This window comes from Trichosurus vulpecula, chromosome 1 (genome assembly GCF_011100635.1).
Source record: "Trichosurus vulpecula isolate mTriVul1 chromosome 1, mTriVul1.pri, whole genome shotgun sequence".
NCBI classification, from domain to species: Eukaryota; Metazoa; Chordata; class Mammalia; order Diprotodontia; family Phalangeridae; genus Trichosurus; species Trichosurus vulpecula.
Window position 1 is genome coordinate 520,612,487 of NC_050573.1, and position 23,000 is coordinate 520,635,486.

The following is a 23,000-nucleotide window of genomic DNA, read 5'->3' on the forward strand; positions in this document are numbered from 1 at the left end:
AGGACTTACCCAGATATTAAGTATCTGAGGCAGGATTCAAACTCAAGCTTTCCTGACTCCTGGTCCCATGCTGTCAGGCAACTAGGTGGCATAGTGGACAGAGCACTGGGCTTGAAGACTGGAAGATATGAATTCAAATCTGACCTCAGCTATGCAATCCTGGGCAAGTCTTCTTCAGTGTCCTCATCTGTAACATGGGGATAATAATAGCGCCTACCTCCCAGAGCGGTTCTGGAGATAAAATGAGATAATACTTGGAAAGCATTTTGTAAACCTTAAAGCACTGTACAAATGCTAGCGAGCTAGTAGTAGTCCCTTTGTTGGACGGGACCCACCACGACTGTCAGTCCCAAAAATACAATGCCTTATTAGTTATTAAATCCCATGATCTTCACTGCTTAGCTACTTTTAGGTCCAAAGACTTTCCTATAAACTCCTATCCTATAGGGAGAGGAATAAGTCTAGCCCCAATTTAGGACCAAATCTCTGTAGGAAAGCTGTTTATTCAGATGTGGAATTATGAAGTGGAAAAGAAATATAATGTTAACTCACATGGGGAATTTATGTGGTGGAATATCAATCGACTGTAACCTCCCGGAGGGCAGGGACTGTCCTGCTTTTGTATTTATGTCCCCAGTGCCCCAGTATATAGTAGGTACTTAATGCTCATTGATTTGTTGATGCAAGACATTTTTTTCTTAAATTTTTCTCAAAATCTAAGGAAAAAACACAAGTAAATATAGTACTTTCTCTGTAAACACTTTTAATTTTTTTTTATTTTTGAAAAAAAAATATGCTTTATAAAGACATATATTTTTCTAGATTATCAAAAGATCATTCCTTATGAAAACTTATGCATTTTCTGCGTTTTCACTCTCTTCTCTGTGAAGGACATCCTCTGATAACTTACATAAATGAATGCCGTCACTACTTCTCTACAAAGGGAATAAATTGTCATAGACGATAATTAAGCAATTATGCAAAACAAGACCCACTCACTATTCCAAAGGAAGAGAGTAATATATTGTGCTATTCTATGTCAATTATAATGAAGAAAAACTCTTTTTTCAAGTTGTACATGGAAATTGACACATTAATCATCTTGTATATTCAAATAGTTTCCCAGGGAGATGGTGTGCTCCATCAGCTTTCCTCTCATTGGTTACCAATCTCTATTTCCCAACTCTCTCTTTTGCTGACAGGTAAGAAATGATCTCACTGGTGTCCTGTATGGTGAAGGTATTGAAATTTCAGACACAGCAAGCTTCTCCAATGATCCCTGCACTAGTGTGAAAAAACTTAAGGTACGTGAAGCTGCTTTACCCCTGACTAAACAGATAATCACGATTTCTATGAATCATATGTATAATCAGCCAGATGATTATGATCAAAATTACATTTTCTTTAATTTCGCCACAGAATAAATTATAGATTTATCTAGATCATGACTGTGATGACGATGACGATATTTACATTGAATAATGCTTTGTGGTATATAAAGTGCTTTTACATGCATCGTTCTATTTGACCCTTACAAGGACACTATGGGGCAAACAGGGCAGGTTTGGTCATCCTTATTTTACAAATGGAGCAAGTCCAGAAAAGTAAAGCAATTTGTCCAAGGTCACACAGCTAGCACATAGTAGTTCTCAGGTCTTCTGACTCCTAACAATAGTGGGTCATATTTCTATAACACTTTAAGCTTCACACAGTACTTTCCTGAAAACATTCCTGTATTGTATAGATAAGGAAACTGAGTCTCAAAGAAAAGGGACTGTCCCCCCCCCCTCCACACTCCATGGGTAGGAAGTATTGGAGCTGGGATTCAAACCCAGATCTCTAACTTAAAGTCTGACACCAGTGTTGTCAAATAGAAACAGATCCCTGATGGCTTCATATTGATCTAAAAAAAGAAAAATAAGTAACATTAATGTTGCATTTTTATTTTCCTATTGAATTTTTATTTTTATTTTGTCAAACATTTCCCAATTACATTTTACTCTGTTTCTGGTTCCAATGCGGAGTTTTTCTAGCTGTGAGTTTGACACCTCTGTTCTTCATCACACTTTCTCTATTCTGAGTGGCCATTCCATTCTATCAATCGATCACTCTATCAATAAGCATTCATTAAGCACCTATTATGTGACAGGCACTGTGCCAAGTGCTAGGGATGTGACAAAGAGGCAAAAGACAGTCCCTCCCCTCGAAGGAGCTTACAATCTAATACGGGAAACAACATGCAAACAAATACATACAAAGCAAATAGGCAATAGAATTAAGAAGGGTTGGGGGAGGTTTCCTGTAGAATATGAGATTTTAGTTGGGACTTAAAGGAAGCCAGGGAGGTCAGTGGTCAGAGCAGAGGAGGGAAAGCCTCCCAGACATGGGGAAGAAATGCTGGAAAGAACGTTCTGAGAAGAGAGATGGGGTGTCTTGTTCGTAGAACAGCCAGGAGGACAGTGTCACTAGATGGAAGAGTATGTGTTGGGGGGTAAGGTGTAAGAAGACTGGAAAGGTAGGAGGGGGCTAGGTTACTAAGGGCTTTGAATGGCAAACAGAGAATTTTGTATTTGATCCTGGAAGCAATTGGATGCCTAGAGTTTATTGAATGGGGGGAGGGTTGGAATGTGCAACACAATGCCTACACTTCAGGAAAATCACAATAGTGGCTGAATGGAGGATAGTTTGGAGGGCAGGCAGAGCCACCAGCAGGTTATTGCAATAATGAAGACATGAGATAATGGGGTCCTGCACTAGAGTGGTGGCAATGTCAGAGGAGAGAAGGGGGCAAGATGGTGCAAAGGTGAAATCAACAGACATTGGCAACAGCTTGGAAATGGAGGGTGAGAGATAGTGAGAAGTCCAGGGTGACCCTAGGTTGTGAGTCTGAGGGACTGGGAGGCTGGTGTTGCCCTCTACAGTAATAGGGAAGGTTTGGGGAGGGGTGAGTGGGGCAGGAGGTGGGGTTAGGGAGAAAGATAATGAATTCCATTTTAGACATATTGAGTTTAAGATGTCTACTTAACATCCATTTCAGGATGTCTGAAAGGCAGCTGGAGATGTGAGACTGTAGGTCATTAGAGTTTGGGGTGGGAAAGGCAGACTTGAGAATCATCAGTGTAGAGATGGTAATTAAAGCCATGGAAGCCAATGAGATCACCAAATGAAGCAGTATAAAGGGAGAAGAGAGGGCCTTTATTTTCTGAACAAAATTATAAATGTGTCCAAATTTGTCTCTTGTGCACCTAAACTCTTGTCACTTGTGCCCTTTTCTTTTTTTGGAGGGTAGTAGGCAGGGCAATTGGGGTTAAGTGACTTGCCCAAGGTCACACAGCTAGTGTGTGAAGTATCAGAGGCTGTATTTGAACTCAGGTCCTCCTGACTCCAGGGCTGGTGCTCTACTCACTGTGCCACCTAGCTGCCCCAACTGTGCCCTTTTTGTTCCTCTCTGGAACTCCCCTTCATTCAAGCATCCAAACCTCCACACCTAACCCATAGCCTTCCACTTCCCTAATAAAACCTGACTTCAGGAAAGGGTCTAATAAATTGTCTGTACCTAAAATATACAGGGTGTCCCAAAAGTCTTAGTGCAGTTTTAAGTTTTAGCAGATTGTGACTTCTCTGGAGAGGATATGGACTAGGATGCTGACAATGGAAATGGACTATAGGGGACATACAGGAGGGATATTTCAAAGTCACAGTCAACAGGCCTCAATAACTAAGGATAAGGGAAGAGGATCGTGAATTAGAAATGGGGGGGTGGAGGTAAGGGAGGAAAAAATGTCAAAGATGACTCCCGAGTTTCCAAGCCCAACTGACTTAGAGTAAGATAGTGTTCCAATGTTATTGATAATAATACCTAGCATTTCTATAGCTCTTTAAGTGCCTTGCAAGTATCTCATTTGATTCTCATAACAACCTTGAAACATAGGTGCTTTTATTATCCACATTTTACAAATGAGAGAACTGAGTCCCAGAGAATTCAGGTGACTTACTCAAGGTCACACAGATAGTCAGTACCTGAGACTGGATTTGAACTCAAGTCTTCCTAACATCAGGCCCAGGGCTCTATCCACTGCATCAACTAGTTAGTAAAAGGAACGAGTGTGATAGGGTCTTGGATTCAGAGCTGGAAGGGACACAGAGGCCTTACATGTTGCATTTGAGATGCCAGTGGGATATGACTACAGAGAATCTGACAGGAAGCAGGAGTCTCAGCACTGGACTTCAGAAGGGTGACCAGAGCTAAAGAAAGACATCTAGAATCACCCACCTAGACATGAAAAACTCTGACCATGGAACAAAATAAGAAGGTGCCACTTGTAATAACAAGAATTTATATGGCTCTTCTTTAGTTTCACGGTCAGCAAACTTGGCTCTAACTTAAGCATTTCAGATCCAGTAACTCAGATTGGCCTTTTTACATCTCTCACCACTCACCTATTCCCCTGCACTTAGAAATTATTAATTTCTCTCTGGACTTCACTCTCTCCCTCCCCACCTCATGTTGATGTCTCGTATCTTTTCTTCCTCACTTCTACCTTCTATAAACCGGCTAACGGTCCTGGCAATAATGTAATCACACACACACACACACACACACACACACACACACTCTCTCTCTCTCTCTCTCTCTCTCTCTCTCTCTCTGTCTCTCCCCTCTCTCTGTCTCTGTCTCTGTCTCTGTCTCTCTCTCTCTCTCTCTCTCTCTCTCTCTTTCTCTCTCTCTCTCTCTCTCTCTCTCTCTCTCTCTCTCTCTCTCTCCCCTCTCTCTCTCTCTGTCTCTCCCTGTCTCTCTTTCTCTCTCTCTCATACACACACACACACACACACACACACTCCTCCCCCTTCTCCTCAGCCCCCATCCCTGTCCCCAGCATCCATCCTCAGACACTTGTGGTTTGAGTTCCATAAAGAGTTCTGCTGAATGAGGACCTTCAGGCCTGGAGAAGGGCTTCTCCTGCTCTGCAAAGAGGTAGTGGGGGAGGAGGGAAAGGAAGGCAGGGACGGTATGGTGCTGCTAACACCACCTCCCTACTGCCTGCTGTGTCTTGCTCCAGGATTGGTTCTTTAAAGGGCTTCCTGCACCACTGGGGCCTGAGCAGACATCTGGGAGATTTAATTTTTAAAGAGTCTCAGTGTGAAATAGAGCCAAGACCCTTTAAACTCCCCTCCATTTCACACTGAGGTTTGTAAAACTTTAAATGTCTCCGTGCCATATCCAAGGTGTGCTGCTACCTCGTACGAACCTACTTAAAGGATCCATTCCCAAGCAGGTGGAGGCTCTTATGTTCCAGACCTTGGGCCTGGCACTGAGGAAGATTCAAAGACAAATAAAGCTCAGATCCCATCCTCAAGGACTACCTACAATCTAGCACGAAGAGCAGGAGTGAGTGTTCAAAGGACCTGCCAGTAACTCCCCATGAGACCTTAAAACAAATTCTCTCTGGGCCTCAATTTCCTCACCTGTAAAATGAATGGGTTAAACATGATAACTTTGTAGGTTTCTTCTAGCTCTAAAAACTGGTGTTTATATGTCACTTTAACATTTGCAAAACACTTTACAACTGTTATTTTATCCTCATAACAATCTCGAGTGACAGATCCTATCATTATCCCCATTTTACAGATGAGAAAAATTGAGGCAGAAAGAGCTTAAGTGATTTGCCCAGAGTCACAGAGTTAGTAAATGTATGAGGCAGGATTTTAACTCAGGTCTTACTCATTCTATCCATCATGCCACCTTGGAAGAGATTGCCAAAATAGATTTGACAGTCCTTGGCCTTAGTTGAATATTGAGGTTTGAAAGAGGAGGGAAAAGTCACTCTGAAGTTACAGGCAGGGGAGAACAGTGGTTTGGTTTCAGACATGTAGAGCCTGATGTGCTGATAGGACACCTAGCTGAAGATATCTACTGTGCAGTTAAAAATATAAGACCTAAAGCTGGTATTATCGCCGTCTCCATTTTACTGATTAGAAAACTGAAGCACAGAGAAATTACAAACTCATTACACTGAGAGACAGAATGCACTATAAATATAGGGGGTTTTTTAAAGGCGAATTCATGGACAGCAGGGCCATAATGGGTTTCCAAGGGAAGCAAGGACTTTGGGAAATCTCTAAACTTGAAAGCTAATATTTAAGGGAGATAAGCATGGCTTTCCACAATATGTCCCCAAGTGCTACTGTCAAAGGGAGAATGAATGCCAGGGTGGACAGACCACGGTTATTTTTCCTTATAAACATTGTACAAGCATTTTAAGGTTTACAAAGCACTTGCCTCACCACAGCCCTGCAAGGTAGGTGGTATTATCTGCAGTTTATAGGCGAGGAAATGGGAGTTCAAAGGAATGAAGTAATTTGTCCATAGTCACGTACCAAGACAGTGGGAGAGCTGAGACTAAAACTCGGGTCTTTAATGTTATTCAATAAACATGCATTAAGAGCATGCTATGCCCCCTGGCACTGTCCTAGGTGCTGAAGGTACAGATTGAAAACTGAAAGAATAGGGACTTCTCTTCTAGGGGAGGAAACCACGAGTGCACCAATAAGTAAATAAAGAAGTAATTTGTAGGGGACAGGGGATCAGGAAAGGCAGAGGACAAGAGAGAGAGAGCATTCCAGGTATAAGGAACAGACTGGGCAAAGGCAAAGAAATGGGAAGGAATAGGAACAAGCATTTATTAAGCACCTACTATGTTCCAGGCAGTGTGCTAAGAGCATTTGATCTTACCAACAACCCTAGGAGGTAGGTGCTATCGCTATGCCCATTTACAATAAAAGTTAGGGGACTTGACCAGGGGTCACATATCTAGGGAGTGTCTGAAGCCAGATTTGAACTCAGGCCCAGAATTCTATCCATTGTGCCACCTTGATGGGAGATGGAAGCAGTGAATAAGCCAGATGAGTGGCATATAGAGTGTAGAAGAGAGATGAGAGAACTAGGCATTGGACCTCTGATTTCAATAGTTGTGAGAATTCCTAGGTGAGGAAACACCTGCTACTAGTGCAAGCCAGCCCCTTCTCTCCAACTAATAGGCCCAGAGAGTGGCCTAGAGCAGAGGTGACAAGTCAGGGCCCCACTTACAGCCCAAGTGCTGCTGAACCAGATTAACATGCCATTGGGAAATGCTGATAAAAATAAATAAAATGCAATAAAACACGGGTAATATCATATTTTGAAGCTAAGCCAATATGCAGCTGGCAGGGTACCTTATGTTCACATTCATGGCCCTATTTCTATTTGAGTTTGACACCACTAGCCTGGAGCATGGAGAGGCTGTGACTTGCCAGGGTCCCATAGCCAGTATGTCCCAGAGGCAGAGCTTAAACCCAGGTTTTCCTGGCCTCATGATCAGCTCTCTACCTATTACATGCTACTAAGGGTGAGTATTGTGGAATCATTCTGGAAAGATAGTCAAACCAAGTTAGGAGGGCTTCAAATACAAGCAAGGTGGTTATACCTTATACTAGAGTTAAAAGACAGCCAGTGGAGCTTCTTGAGCAAAGGAATGTCTGCCTGCCTGACTACCTCACTTACCAGCCAGCTACATGACTGATTGACTGACTGACTGACTGACTGACTGACTGACTGACTGACTGATTCATTGACTGACTGACTGACTACCTGACTAACCAACTAACTACATGACTGGTTGACTGACTGACTGACTGACTGATTGACTGACTGATTGACTGACTGACTGACTGCCTGACTAACCAACTAACTACATGACTGATTGACTGACTAACTGACTGACTGACTGATTGACTGACTGACTACCTGACTAACCAACCAACTACATGACTGATTGACTGACCCACTGACTGACTGGCAGACTGATTGACTGACTGATTGATTGACTGACTGACTGACTGACTACCTGACTAACCAACCAACTACATGACTGATTGAGTGACTGACTGACTGACTGACTGATTGACTGACTGATTGACTGGCTGACTGACTGACTAACTGACTACCTGACTAACCAACTAACTACATGACTGATTGGCTGACTGACTGACTGATAGACTGACTGACTACCTGACTAACCAACCAACTACATAACTAATTGACTGACTGACTGACTGACAGACTGACTACCTGCCTAACTACATGACTGACTGACTGTCTGACTATCTGACTGATGACCTGACTGACTACCTGGCTGACTGGCTTTTTGTTCATCTACTGACTGATTAACTGACTACCTAACTGACCAACTGCCTGCCTACCTGCCTGCCTGCCTATCTGACTGATTGACTATCTGCCTGACCGCCTTCTTGACTGACTGACTAACTGACTATCTGACTGACTGACTGACTACCTGCCTGCCTGCCTTCCTGGCTGCCCAACTGACCAATTGACTGACTAGCTGACTATTTAACTGCCTGCCAGCCCAGCTGCCTAACTGACTGACATTGCTTTAGAAATCTTTTGGCAGCCATATAGAGGGGTAAAGGCTGGAAACTGACTCCTAAATGTGGTCTTTGCTCCACTATGTCATGCTGCTTTCCAGTGATTGTGTTCTTATTTTAGTCACAGTAGGCATTTTGGGTGACATTGTATGGAATTTTGCGTTGAAGTCCTTTGCCTTCAACATTTGCAAGATCCACTGCTTTGGTGTTCTACCCATGGGGCCTTTATTCTGACCTCTCACCGGCACACACTTAATGTCACATCTGGCCTGTGCACTTGTTGTTTGGAAATGTAAATAGGACTTGAATCCCTCGCCAGGCTGTGAGGTTATCCATGATTTACTGAATCCATTCTTCCTTAATCCTCATTGTTGTTTGTTTTTAATTTAACTTTCCCAAGAGTCACATGGAAGGAGAGACACATACTTTGGATGACAGCTCACCAAGAAAGTCAAAACTGAAGCACTTTAGAGTCTTTAACCAGTCTTCGTTTTCACTATTTTGAAATTTCAGTTTGTAGATGCACCAGGTGGTGTGTGATTGTGTATTGTGGAGACATGCGTGCACATCTGTAGGTGAAATTTACCTAGGTACCTATGTATACAAATGCATCTATTAGAGGCAGCTGAGGTGCCTCAGTGAAGGGAGCACTGTGCCTGGAGTCAGAAAGGCCTGAGTTCAAATTTGGCCTCAGACACTTACTATCTGTGCAAGTCACTTAAACCTGTTTGCCTCAGTGTCTTCATCTGTAAAGCGAGCTGGAGAAGGAAATGGCAAACTGCTTAACCTCTCAATGTCCTCAACTGTAAAATGGGGATGATAATACCACCCAGATCCCAGAGTTGTTGCAAGGGTCAAATGAGATTTGTAAAGCACCTGGCACAGTGCCTGACCAAGTCTTCCAAGGGGCAAAGGTAAGGAGGAAAAGCATCTCAAGCATGTGAGGGACAACCTGTGCAACAGCAGCTCTTATGTTTTAGTCAATATTGTGGTTGTTTGTGAAGATGTCTTACTAAACTCAACAAATATTGATTTGAACTCAGGTCCTCCTGACTATCATGGCCAGTGCTCTATCCACTGTGCTGACCCAACAAATATTAGGTGAGGAATACAGAAACAAAAACCAAACAATACCTGCCCTCAGGAAGCATGCATTCTACTGGTGACATGGAGTATCTATCTACACAGGCAAGAAAATGCCAAGTAATTGACAAAGAACAAAGCACTAACCCCTGGGGGCAGTTGGAGGGGGAGAGGGGTTTGTTGTTACTGTTTCAGTCGTGTCCGACTCTTCATGACCCCACTGGGGGTTTTCTTGGCAAAATGCTGGAGTGGTTTGCCATTTCTTTCTCCAGCTCATTTTACAGATGAGGAAACTGAGGCAAACAAGATTAAGTGCCTTGCCCAGGGTCACCCAGCTAGTAAGTGTCTGAAGCCAGATTTGAACTCAGGAATATGAGTCTTCCTGACTTTAAGCCAGGCTGTCTCACCACTTTGTGAACTAGATGCCCCAAGACAAAGGTTTACTGCATTATAAACTACTTGAGGTCAAAGTCTTGCTTCATTTTTTCATCTTTCCCAGCTACCTAACAGTTTTCTGAGTATCATAGATAGTTTCTTTAATTAAACTAAACTGATTTCCCCAACCACAAAAATAGTAAATCACTAATAATAGGAAGATCATAGATTTAAAACTGAAAGGGACCTTAGAGGCCATCTCCCATTTTATAGATGAGGAAACTGAGACCCAAAGAAGTCAAGTGACTTGCCTAGGGTCATGCAGTTTACTAAATGTCTGAGTTTTCCCTACACAACACCTAGTACTCCATCCACAGCTCCATCTAGCTGCCAAATAAAACCAAATTTTCCATGTAACTTGGCTGTTAAGATAACTGAAATAATAACCAAAACAAAAATGGCCACTCTTATTCACTGACTCAATTCAATATTTTTAGTTATCAGCCAACCTATAAATAGTGTTTTAGAATATGAAGACCTGGAACAGCATTAGTTAGAACAGCATTTCTCAAAATGTGTTCTATAGACCCTTGGTATTCTACATAGTATCTTGTGAGAATATTTTAGCACTACTAATATTTTTCCTTCTAAAATATTCAGAACAAATTATGTACTTAAATAATTAAGGATTTTTCCACCATCACTATAGATACCCCTTCTACTATTGTGGATCACAGCCACTCCTTGCCATAGTAGACAGTCTCTATAAGATGTTGATGAGAAAGCCTGTCACCAGGCTCACACTCAAAGACTTTCCAGCCTGGCAGGATCTGTAAGACCTCTGACTACATTGAAATGACCTGTCAGAACCCAGTGTCACTTCCGTAAGGCATCAGAGTAATGCTTTTGAGGAGGGTAAAATTATGTATGAAGTCTCATAACTCAGTCTGGGTAACCAGAGCTTTGCACTGAAATTTAGAGCATGTGCAACCTTTCTGCAGATAGAAATAACTAAGCTTAGCATCAAATAGACAAGAATAATTAGTTCAAACAGGCAGCAACCTTTCCTGGCTGCACCCCAGGTTAATTTCTTCCTGGCCTAGCCTCATAATGCCCCCTCTCATCTCAGAAGCAACCATGTGGCGATCCATGAACTTCCCCTCCCAAACACATTTCCTACCACTTGCTGTGGGTATAAAAATTCCCAGCTCTGCTCAGTGTATGTGTCAAAAAATATTGATGAAATGTAACATTGGGAAGGGGCATGAAAATGAGCTGAAGTTTCTTCCATTTTGCTCCAAAATGTTTCTGCCTCTCTTTTATCTCAGATCAATTCCATGGCCCCCAGGTACCTGGACTAGAATTAATGAATTCTGTCAACAGATCCCAAGCCCCAAAAGATTACATGGCCAAACCAGTTTGGGAATTGCTGTACTATAAGTTTTCTAAGCTAATAGGGCTATTTACAATAGTTCAGTAAGAACTGCTATTGACAGCAAAGAAGATCTTAAAAGGAATGGAAAACTTAATGGGGCATTACTGAAATCACGATGATGCCGTGCTGCATAAGATATGATATATGATAATGAAAAATGGAAATGGCTTGAAATATTTTATAGCATTACAGTCATGGAGATAACAAAGAAACGCCTCTCTGGGTTCTCCATTAAGATTTTTAAAAATCATTTTAGAGTCATTTTCTCCCCAGTTTGCACTACCCAAAGATGATTTTGGAAATTTAGTCCCTTTTTATATTATTAAATTATTTGAACATGTAAAATGACTTCCCACTTAGCACTTTCCAACTACGAAGGAATCTAAAATATGTCTTTTAAAAGAGGGTTTTGTTTAAGCTACCCCCTTTCTAATGCATGAGCTAACTGGTTCTTATTCAGAAGTTCCAGCAAGAGACTTTTTGGAATGATGGATTCCAGTGCTGGCTGGGAGGGTGATAAAGTAGACAGAATATTGGACTGGGAGTTAGAAGGCCTCAGACGCTAACTAGCTGTGTGTCCTTAGGCAAGATACTTCAATTCTCTGATTCTCAGCTTCTGTAGCTGTAAAATAGGGATATTAACTGTCTACCCTGACTATCCCATAGGATTATTGTGAGGATAAACTATGGTAGTATACATGAAAATGTGCAATCTTTTTCTGTTCCAACTATGAGCATAGAAATGCCCCTTTTATTTAGAGTTTGTGAAGTTCAGAATAAAGATAAGTAAAGTTTTAAACAATGAAAATATACAGAAAAAATAATTTAAAACAAAGCTCTATATAAATGCTAATATTAAAGAATTAGGAATTGACTAAGGTACCCAAACTTGTAAAAGTAGAGTAGAACACAGAGAGAGACAGAGACAGAGACAGACAGAGACAGAGAGAGAGAGAGACACAGAGATAGAGAGAGAGACAGAGACAGAGACAGAGACAGAGAGAGAGAGAGAGAGACAGACAGAGACAGAGACAGAGAGACAGAGACAGAGAGAGACACAGAGAGAGAGAGAGACTGGTAAAGGAATACATCAAATTCAGCAAGGATAAAGGAAGGAACAGAAAGAGGAGGTGCTTAAAGAACATTGACTGTGTCCTGATTTGGCCTTAGTTGGGAAGATGCTACAAGAGTAAAAGTTGAAAGGGATCAGAAACAGATAGAAATAGAAAGAAATATGACAGGGAGAAAGAGAACATAAATGAAAAGTGATAGAACCAGGAATAAGAATGGAAAAGAGATAAGAGGGGAATGAAGATATACAAAAGGGAGAGAGGGAAAATATAAGCCTGAGTTTGCTATTTATTGCATGCCACTAATTAAATACAAAGGTTTAGGGCAGTACTATTTACACATTCATCTTTAGAATAAAGGAAAGAAGGGAGAAGAGGGAAAGAACAGAAGGATGTCTTCAGGAAGTAGGAGCAGGAAAGATGCCCAAGAAAAATGATGCCCATGAAAAAAGATGCCTCCCCCACCAAAGGCTATCTCACCTAGGATTAGGAGATAGAACAACTATTATTATGAAACAGGGTGTAGCATTCAAACCAGCAGTCAAGAAAAGGGCCAAGAGAATCTGGATTGAGCCAAGGCAGATGTTCTGTGGTCCTCTGACCTTTTATACTTGGGAAGGCTATTTGCGTGGGCCCTGGTTTTGTGCACGTTCAGTATAAAGATTTGGTCTTTATATGTTTATGATGACAGTCCCCACCCCCTTTCACATATGTGTCCTTTTGTCCACAGAGTAATGATGTTCGGATAATCCTTGGCCAGTTTGATCAGAATATGGCAGCAAAAGTGTTCTGTTGCGTAAGTAAATTGTCATTTAATTTGTATATTTGGGGAAGTTAACAAAACTTTTATCTGTAAACTCATGAGCGTGATCCCTGATCTGGCTCTGAATGACAATCTAATTGACAGAAACCTTGGATTACTCAGGAAGCAAAAGCGATAGTACAAGGGTAACATTCTTAGAGTATTTTATTAGATAGTTAAATCTCCCAAAGGTAACAGAATCAAGTGTCAGATTATTGTAATCATGGGGACTCATTTCTGGTTTAATCAGCCCCCACTGTTAGAAGATTCCTCTTTAGTATGAATTCACATCCCACCCCCTAATACTAAGCTTGAGTCATCCTGATTTTCCTCAGTCAAGATTTTTCATCAGTCAAGATATTCAACACCATCTTCTTTAAGAATAATCTTTCAAGTACCTACATGTTATCATTAGGCCACCCTCCTCGCCCACCTCCTATTATCCATGATTAAAAAAGCCAATCTTCTTTAATTTGCTTTTCTACTACCTTGTACATCATTAGACACACAGTAGGTATCAAAACTACTTTTATTGACTCATGAATTCATTTTTTAATTCTTCAAGCATTTTTACTGTCCTCTTCCTGACTCTCCCTGTTCTCCACATCTACATTAACCTAGAGGCCAGAGGTAGACACCAAACTGTCACAAGACCCTGAAAAAGACAGAATAGGGCATCAGAAGGCCAGAGTCCATTGGGGAACTGACTTGAGGAAATGGCAGGTGGGGGAAAGAGGGGAAAGGGGCAGGAGGGATATGGAAGAGAGTGCTTCATCATCATAGTTCCATGCCATCTATTCAGAGATAAAGTTATCACCTTGTTGCATAAAACAAAAGTGGATCCTTCTGAACAGTAGCCTCATGCTGAGTAAGAGAGTTTCTAGAGTTCCCTCTGAATGAAAGTGAAAACAAGTACCCAGCCATCTCCAATGGAGAGTGTTGACTACGGTGTAAGTTTTCTTTGTTAAGGCTAGTATGTGAGCTCAGTCTTCTTCAGAATTTTTATCAGATCACAACTTCCATAGCATAGTCGAAGCTTTAGCATGGCTTATAAGGAATAGAAAGGACATTTTTGGCAGGAACATTGCTAACCTGAACAAGAGAACTTCATACCATCATGGGGAATAGGAAGGGGTAACAAGAGACCATGAAGGATAAGAGGTATGATATAGAGAGGAGAATCGTAAGTGAAAAGGAACCCAGTATAAGAGAGAATGGAATTGAGGGAAGGGGAAATTAGGGTTTTAGGTTATATATCAATGTTCAGAGTAGAATAATGACACAAAGGTAGGCTTTTTCAAAGTAAATGGAACTAATAGAACATAAGGGAGAGTAATAGTATACTTGGAAAAGGAATATATGTAAATTTATAAACTTGGAGATAGATACACAGTAGAGAACATTTGGGTAGGGAGAAAAGAGGAAAGAAATAGAACAATGTTACTTTAGGTATACACAACTGGCCACCCAACAGGATGGAGGATATGGCCAATACTTTCCTAAAACCTACACTAAGAAACTGGTACAGAAGCATACTTGCTGACCTTGATAAAGGCTTGCTTGTTAAAAGTGTATTTAAGACAAAGCTGGGAAAGATAGCTTTTTGTATTGTATAACAGGACTAATTTTTTTAATCTTGAAACAAAAATGATGAATTAAATCTATAAGATGAAACTTAACAAGAATAAAATGTAAATTTATTTTGACTCAAAAATTAACTGTATATACACAGAATAGGAAGAATTTTCTTAATAGTAAGTCATTTTAAAGGATCAGGGTGTCTTAACTGACCACAAATACAATAAAAATGGAAACTTGAGTATGAATACTGAAAAAGCTAATGAAATATTAAGCTGCATTATTGGAAGATTAGCAGCCAGTAGAAGAGAGATAAGACTCCGCATGCCTTTACTGATCAAACTCTATTTTGAAAATTGTGCTCTGTCCTGGGCACCACATTTCAAGAGCAACATTAATTGATTCTTTATCTGAGAGTTCCCTATGTCACAAGAGTCAAGTGGCCCACAGTCTACAACATTCCCAAATTGGGTCCAAACTAGATTAAAATATAATTGGAAAAAAGGTAACAAACTAAATGAAAATATAATAGAACACTAATAATGTTCGTAAGTGGTTTTCTAAGCCAAAATGTAGCCCACAGGGATCCTGATGTATGGTTCTATTTAAGTTTGCCCTATATCAAAGAAATCATAAGTCTGGTCGCAATCTCTATCCCTATTCCTCCCAAAGCTCTACTGTTCCAGTGCAAAATGTAATATATTGCAAGTCAAGAAAGTAAATCTCATCCCCTCAAACCCTGACATCTCAGACATTCTCCTGATCATCAGAGCTCTCAGGTGGTGTTGAGAAAGGTGATTCCAAAGCCCCAAAAGTGGTCTGATCAAGAGCAGTGGGTACAGGAAGCAAGGATAAGAGGTCAGAAAAAACCTGACATGAATTCAATAAATCTATGAACACATGGTGTCTTCTAACTAAGGACTTAAGGAAAAAGTGGCATTTGTTAAGTTAGCTGATGACATTCCAATTTATTTTCCTGTTGAAAATATTGTCATTTAGGAAGGATTTTGATCCTAGTTCCCTTTAAGGCATGGGACTAGACAACTATTCAGATCTCTGTTCAGAGTCCGTGATTCTAATATCTCATCTTAAACAAAAATATCCCTATGCTATGTACCACAGAATTCTTGCTTTTCCACAATGGTAGCAGTGTTGTCCCAGCAATTTAAGGGTTAAATGTTACCTTTTTAATAAATTGTCCTTGACATCTACATACTACATAAGTCCAAGCTACCTGGCATGTTGACCTAAGCATTATGACCACAGATTTCTAAGACTTTTAAAAAGAACAAACCAATTGATTTAATTAAACCAACTGAACTTGAGTAATTATGTAATAATTTCTAGCAGTGAAAAAAACACTTTATAACTCCATTTTAAAACTTTTTTAAGTTTTGTAAAAATACGGTTTTTACTTTCTGGGTCCCTAAAATTTGTATAACTTAGCTGTGCCACAAATAAATTTTAGATAATCCTGTATGTTTCTTGGTTGCTAAGGGAGTGTTTAATGCAAATCTTGAGAACACAGGCCCTGGCTTCAAAGGGCAAAGAACTCAAGTTGAAAAAGAAAGAGCTTTCTTTCTTCTTGGAGAAAATGGAAAGAAAAAAAGTCTTCCTTTCTGATCGTTGGAAAAGAACATTCAGAGGGAAGTCACAGTGCTGGCATAGGGATACAGTAATAGCACACAGTTTGGGCAGTTTTTGCATTTTAAAGAGCACTTTCACCATCTCATTTGAGTCTCACAATAGCTTTGTGAAGTAAGACAGAACAAGTTTTACTATCTCCATTTTATAAATAAGAAAAATCTGGTTCAGAGAAGATCAATGATTTACCCAAGGTGACAGAGCTAAACAGGGAGACAGGATTGGAAATAGAGTCGAGGTCTCCTTAATCTTCAACAAGCATTTTTTGTTCTACTTTTCTGGGTTCTACAAGAAAGAAAATCTTTGAGAAGAAAACTGTGAAACTGTGTAAGGAATTAATTCAAAATCAAGCTATTGAAAAAGGCTCTCACAAAAATGGCTCCCTAAATTGAAGTACTTACAGAACACTTGTGGTTGTGAGGTTGTGCCACAGGTAAGCTGTTGGCAAATGAGAAAACCTACCACTAAGTGTTTTTGTCACTAGACTCATCCAAAGCCCAAAAGACCAATGTACACACTGTGGAAAGATTTCACACTAAGATAAGAGTCAAGATGAGTTCATAGAAACCTTCAACTTGAGCTGGAACAGAAAACCCAGATTAGATAAATAGGTTATGGATATTACTAAAGAATTTAGTGAAAAAGGTATTAAATTATACCTGTATTTATTTCTTTAGCTTTTGTTCCTATTTTATATTATTTTATATATAATGATTAGTAATATTGGTTAATGTTTACATCTTAATAAAGGTTATATTCTTGCTTAAGTAAAAAAATGCTAATTTATCTTTCAATTAACCTTGACTATATAATTGAAATTATCAATTTTATACTTCACACTGCTTCTATGTCTTGTTTATTCATAAATTACTCACCTATCCATTAGTCTGATAGGTAATATGTTCCATGTTCTTCTAGTATCTCTCTTTATATGTAAGTCATGTATCTATTTTGACCTTATCTTGGTAAATAGTATAAGATAGGGGCAGCAAGGTGGCGCAGTGAGTAGAGCACCAGCCCTGGAGTCAGGAGGACCTTAGTTCAAATCCAGCTTCAGACACTTGACACACTAGCTGTGTGACCTTGAGCAAGTCACTTAACCCCAATTGCCCTGCCTTCCCCTATCAAAAAAATGGTCTATGCTCAACTTCTGCCAGACTACTTTCCAGCTTTCCCAACAATTGATTGCCAAAAAATAGCTAATTCTTATCCCAAAAACTTAAGTCTTTACATTTTTCAAACACAAGATTACTATGGTCATTTGCTGCTGTAAACTGTATATCTACTGTATGGAAAGGCTACTGTTGCTAGCAAAGTAATAATATCTGATAAATACATAATGCTCTGAGCTTTGCAAAGTGCTTTACCTATATGATATTATTCAATATTCATAATAACAGATCATTGAGCCACCTAGAGAATGTATACCCTCAAGATACAGTGAGTTTCACTGAGAGTGTTCAAGCAAAGACTGGAAGTTAATCAGATGTAACAGGAGATTGGACAAAGATTGGACCTGTTAAGTCCTAAGGTTCCTTCTTATTCTGAGGTTTTATTTCTTCTCTTTAAATCACCGAGCTCAACTTGACCTCAACTTCTCAAGCCTTTTTGCTCTTGTATCCAGTCACCTGCTGCTACCTCCTTATCCAGTTTTCTTCCCAAGCCAGAGATGTCCTACCCCTTACCATTCCCCACCAATATCTTTCTTGATGTTCCAAGACCACAAGAATATAGTGAAACCCTGTTGCTTCTCAAGAATGTAAAACTCTACCCATTCTAATTTCCCAAGTACAGTGCTAGGGAGTTCTCTTCATTGTCTCCCAGAGTGGAATGGAACAGTCCAACTCCAGGCATCTAAGTGGTTCAGTGACTAGAGCACAAGAAAACGTGAGTTCAAATGTGACCTCAGGAAACTTGCTAGCTGTGTAACCCAGGACAAGTCATTTAATATCTGCCTGACTCCATTTTCTCCACTATAAAGTAGAGATAATAACCTACACCCTAGGGTTGTTGTAAGGACAAAATGAGGTAATGTTTGTGAAGTTTCTTGCACACAATAGGCACTTAATAAATGCTTGTGTCCTTCATTCTTTCCCTATGTAATAGTCTATTTTACTCACTGCATTCAGTAGATTTACAAATTAGCCACCCCATCTAGCAGATATCTTTAGAATTACCAAGGTACAAGGAGGACTTTTAAAGTTATGAGACCAACTGATAACAAAACAGAAAAGTGAAGAGGACTCAATTCATCACCCTATGATTATTTTCCAGGTAACTTTTGAAGCCAATGTTCTTGTCCTTAGATCAGAGGGCACTGAGGCTCTTCTTTTGATCTAAACCTTCCAGTGATGCTGGTCTCCTTTTCTCCATGCTTGCTAACATCAGCAGTGGCCTCTATACTTGGTTTCTATCCAGGGTGCTCATCGTGAGAGACAGAGCCTCAATCTCATTGCTACTTTTCTCATGTGGTTTTCGAGGCCTTGGGATTTTGAGATTTGCTTTTCATCCTAGCCTTTGCTTGACTTTGCCATCAAAATCACATAATCAAAAGCCATGCTCCTGAACAATGGGTGTCCAAATGGCAACATGGAGAGATGGTCCAACTTCCGCAAATCTGAGGCAAATGTCTATTTATAGCTCAATACTTAAAACTACCCATGATATAAAGCAAACAAATTCTCATCTTTCACTTTCCATCTGCATTTGGTGCCCTATAGTTATTGAGTCATATTTTTAAAACTTCTACTTTTATTCCTCAAATTTTCCTTCTTCCTCACAAAAGTAAGTGGTTTGTCTGGTGGTACCAGAAGGAAAGTGAATGAATACCTAAATCCCTGCAGCCAACGAGCTCCCACTGTTTCACAAAATTTAAAAATTTTATCTTCTATGAAACATGTTTTTCAAATAATAAACACGAAGGCTGCAAATATATTCCTAGCTTACAGATAGAAAAAATGAGACTCATTTTCATTAATCAGGCATGAGAGTTAGCTGGAAGTCACTCATCCAGCAACACCCCCCAGGCAGCTAAGGATTAGGAAAGAAGAACAAAAGCCATCTGAGCAGAATAGCTGTCATAAAGCCCATGCATTTTACTGATAAAAGAGTCCTGGAGTCCTTCACTGAAAACCCGTTTACATTTATTTTATAAACAACTCTAACAGACTTGATAGTGGAGTTTTCTGGCTTATATACTAAATTAAAAGCAATTCACTAGTTTTGAGGAGAGAAAGGCTACTACTGCTATAAACAATTATGATGATAGCAGTAAGAAGTGACATCCTCCAATATAATAAAAAGGGAAGAGAAAGAAAAATCATAAAAAGCAGATTGAGAATTTTAAAATGTCCCACATCTAGGTACATTCAATGTCCAGACAGAAAGCCCTATGAACCTCAACAGTCTCCTAGGGCAGCACCCTCCAATGTGAGAACTGACATTTTTAAGATGACCCCAAATCATCAAAAAAGCTTCTATTCAGCATGTCCTGTTTTTAAAAAAAAAACAGGGCTATGTGTAATACTTTTTAGGAAAATCTCCAAACTTGTAGGGATAATAACTTTTTTGTTTAAAAAGTAATTTTTTAACAAAAAAAATTGGCATTTGTAGAACAAACATTCAGCCATCAGAAAGATTCAGGTAAAAGGACATTTGTGCCCAAGAATTCTGAGTAGACAAAGTAAAGTTTAACTTCAACCCAGGAAGGAGGGAAAAGAAGAACCCCCTGACCTGGAAAAGACCATTACAAGAAAAGCATGCTTTGATATGGGCACTATGCTGTCTCCTAGATTTTTCTCAACTATGCTGAGTTAAAGAGCACTCAAGGGCTGGGGCATAGAAGGCCAAAAACAGTCTTTCAGAGATGCTGAAAGCAAATTGAACCCTGTTGCAAAAAAAAAAAGTCAGAGAAGCCCATTGGACTATGGAACCTACAGACTCAGAAGTGCTAAGAAAGCACTTAACACTTTCTCTCTGATAAGGTAGTTAAATTAACAGCTAAAACAAAGTGGGTGAAGCAGACAGATGAGGCAGAAACCAGATCCAGGCTTATGGCCTGGTGTATTTCAAACTCTCCAACATGAAAATGAAACTTTGATATCTCTCTTTTTACCAGAATGAAAAGCCAGAGTTAGGTTAAACCCTTAAGGTCAGTTTGAGAGAGGGACTAAAGGAAGAAACATAAAATATCTGGAATCAAATCTTACCTCTTCAACTTACTACCTCTGTGGCCTAGTCCCTTAATCCTTCTTAGCCTCAGTTTCCAAATCCATGGGATGAGGATATGGGACAGGACTGATCTCTAAGATTCCCTTTTAGTTCTAAATCTAATGAGCTATGACCTCATAACGAGATGCTTGTGTTTCTTCAAGTCTTCTTACAGATAGTATCTGTCCTTTGATTTATTATGCAAACTTTGGGAGTTATACTTTCTTAAATATTTATACTTTTACTGCAGTTTCTTCCTCTGTGAAATGAGTAAGTTGGATGAGATGATGGTTGAGGTCTCTTCCAGTTCTAAAAGTCTATGATTCTCTTATTGTAATGAGTATAGTTTGTATAAATATAATTATGGCTAGAATTTGTTTCATTTTCAGTCATGTCCAACCCTTTATGACCCATTTAGGGTTTTCTTGGCAGAGATGATAGAGTAGTTTGCCATTTCCTTCTCCAGCTCAGTTTACAGAGGAGAAAACTGAGGCAAAGAGAGTTAAGTGACTTGCCCAGGGCCACACCGCTAGGAAGTGTCTGAGGCCAGATTTGAACTCAGGTCTTCCTTGCTCCTGGCCCAGTACTTGATCCAATGTGCCACCTTGCTGCCCCACCCCTGCTCTCAAGAAGCTTGAAATTGAAATCTACTATAGTTCACAAGAACTATACTTGTGAAATGGATTGTTTGAACCCAAGTATAGAACTTTATGTTTGACCCCATTATATTTCATCTTCCTTAATTCAATTCGTTCTACACTGTTGCAATCTTTTTGAATTATACTCTTTCATCTAACATATTGGCTATTCCTCTAATCTTCATCTACAGATTTAACAAGCATGACCTCTATGCCTTCCCCTAAGTCATAGAGAAAAATGTTGAGCAGCACAAGAGAGATCACTGGGCCATTCCACTGGAGACACCTCTCAAATTTTGTGTGGAAATCATGAAGGTCTACTCTCTGGGGCTGGTCATTCAATTAGTTTCAAATCTACCAAACCATACTATTAACTAGCCTATATCTTTCCGCCTGTATCCCACTGCTTGTCTCTATTCCCTAGAGTTGGTCATTCAATCAATTTCAAATCTACCTAATCTTACTGTTATCTAGCCTGTATCTCTCAATCTCATCCCACTACTCTTTGTACCTGATCGTTCAATCAGTTTCAAATCCACCTAACTATTCCATCATCTAGCCTATAACCCCGCTACTCACTGTCTGGGTCTGGTCATTCGATCAGTTTCAAGTCCACCTGACTGTGTTCTTATTTACACTATATCCATCCATCTTTTCCCCAAGTGTGACATGAAAGACTTTGTTACATGCATCACTGAAATCTAAGCATACTCTGTCAGCAGCATTCCCTTGATCTACCAGACTAGTTACCATGTCAAAAGAAAAAAAAAGGCAATGTGGTTAGTCTGGCATGACCCGCTCTTAATAAAGTCATGCTGGCCTTAGTAATCACTGCTTTTCCTCCTAAGTGCTCACAAAATATTTTCTGAATAATGTGTTCACGAATTTTGCCAGGAAGAGAAATATAACTCCCTGGTCAATGGTTTTCAGGCTTCTCATTTTTAAAAAGAGAGATAAAACACTTGTTCTTCTCTATTCCCATTCTGTAAGATCTTCCAGAGATCACCAACCATAGCAGAGAATCACATCCACCAGTTCTTTCAGGATCCTGGGATATAATTAGTCCAGTCCTGGTGACTTCAACTTGTTGAGAGTAGCAAGATTTTTGAGTTTTAACTACTGCTCACCATTTTTGTTCTCTCCTTCCCAATCCTAATGTAATTTTCCTTAGAAGAGAAAGCAGAACTAAAAGTGAAAGTTGAATAGGTCACCCTTCTCATTTTCATCGGTTATCATCATCCATCCACACCAAGTAACATTTCCATCCCTTTTCCTTGCCTTCATTACCTCCTAAATAGAATCATGCTTCCATACCAGGTTTATGGTCTATTTCTCAAATTCAAGATCTAATTTCTTCTTGGGAACAGTGGTGATTGGTAAATACCTACAGCACAGTTATTGCTGTTTCTGTCTCTACTAATCCTCACTCAAATGCTATCTACTGTATTTCTCCCCACACACACACACACACATATATATGTATGTATGTATGTATGTATGTATGTATGTATATGTGTGTATATGCCTCTATTTCTGTCTTTTCCATTCATTTGAAATAAGGTATCCTTTCCAGAACCATAGACCATTGATGGTTTCTATTCTACCAAATGTCATTGATAATTATTAAATGAAATTTTCTCTCTTGAATTAGTATTTTTAGTTCACCCTGTTTATCACCAGTATGTTGTACATTTGTTTATAGATGTTTAAGGCCCTGGGTTTTATTGATGATTTAATCTTGAATT

General features: G+C 39.7%; 1 protein-coding gene across 1 annotated transcript in view; it reads left to right on the top strand.

The window, feature by feature from the left end:
- Nucleotides 1-23,000, top strand: part of GABBR2 (gamma-aminobutyric acid type B receptor subunit 2) — an 850,065-nt gene that overhangs the window by 518,263 nt on the left and 308,802 nt on the right. Inside the window, exons 4-5 of the mRNA XM_036741052.1 lie at nucleotides 1,203-1,304; nucleotides 13,115-13,180. Of these exons, the coding sequence (XP_036596947.1) occupies nucleotides 1,203-1,304; nucleotides 13,115-13,180 (168 nt within the window). The remainder of the gene's footprint in view (nucleotides 1-1,202; nucleotides 1,305-13,114; nucleotides 13,181-23,000) is intronic.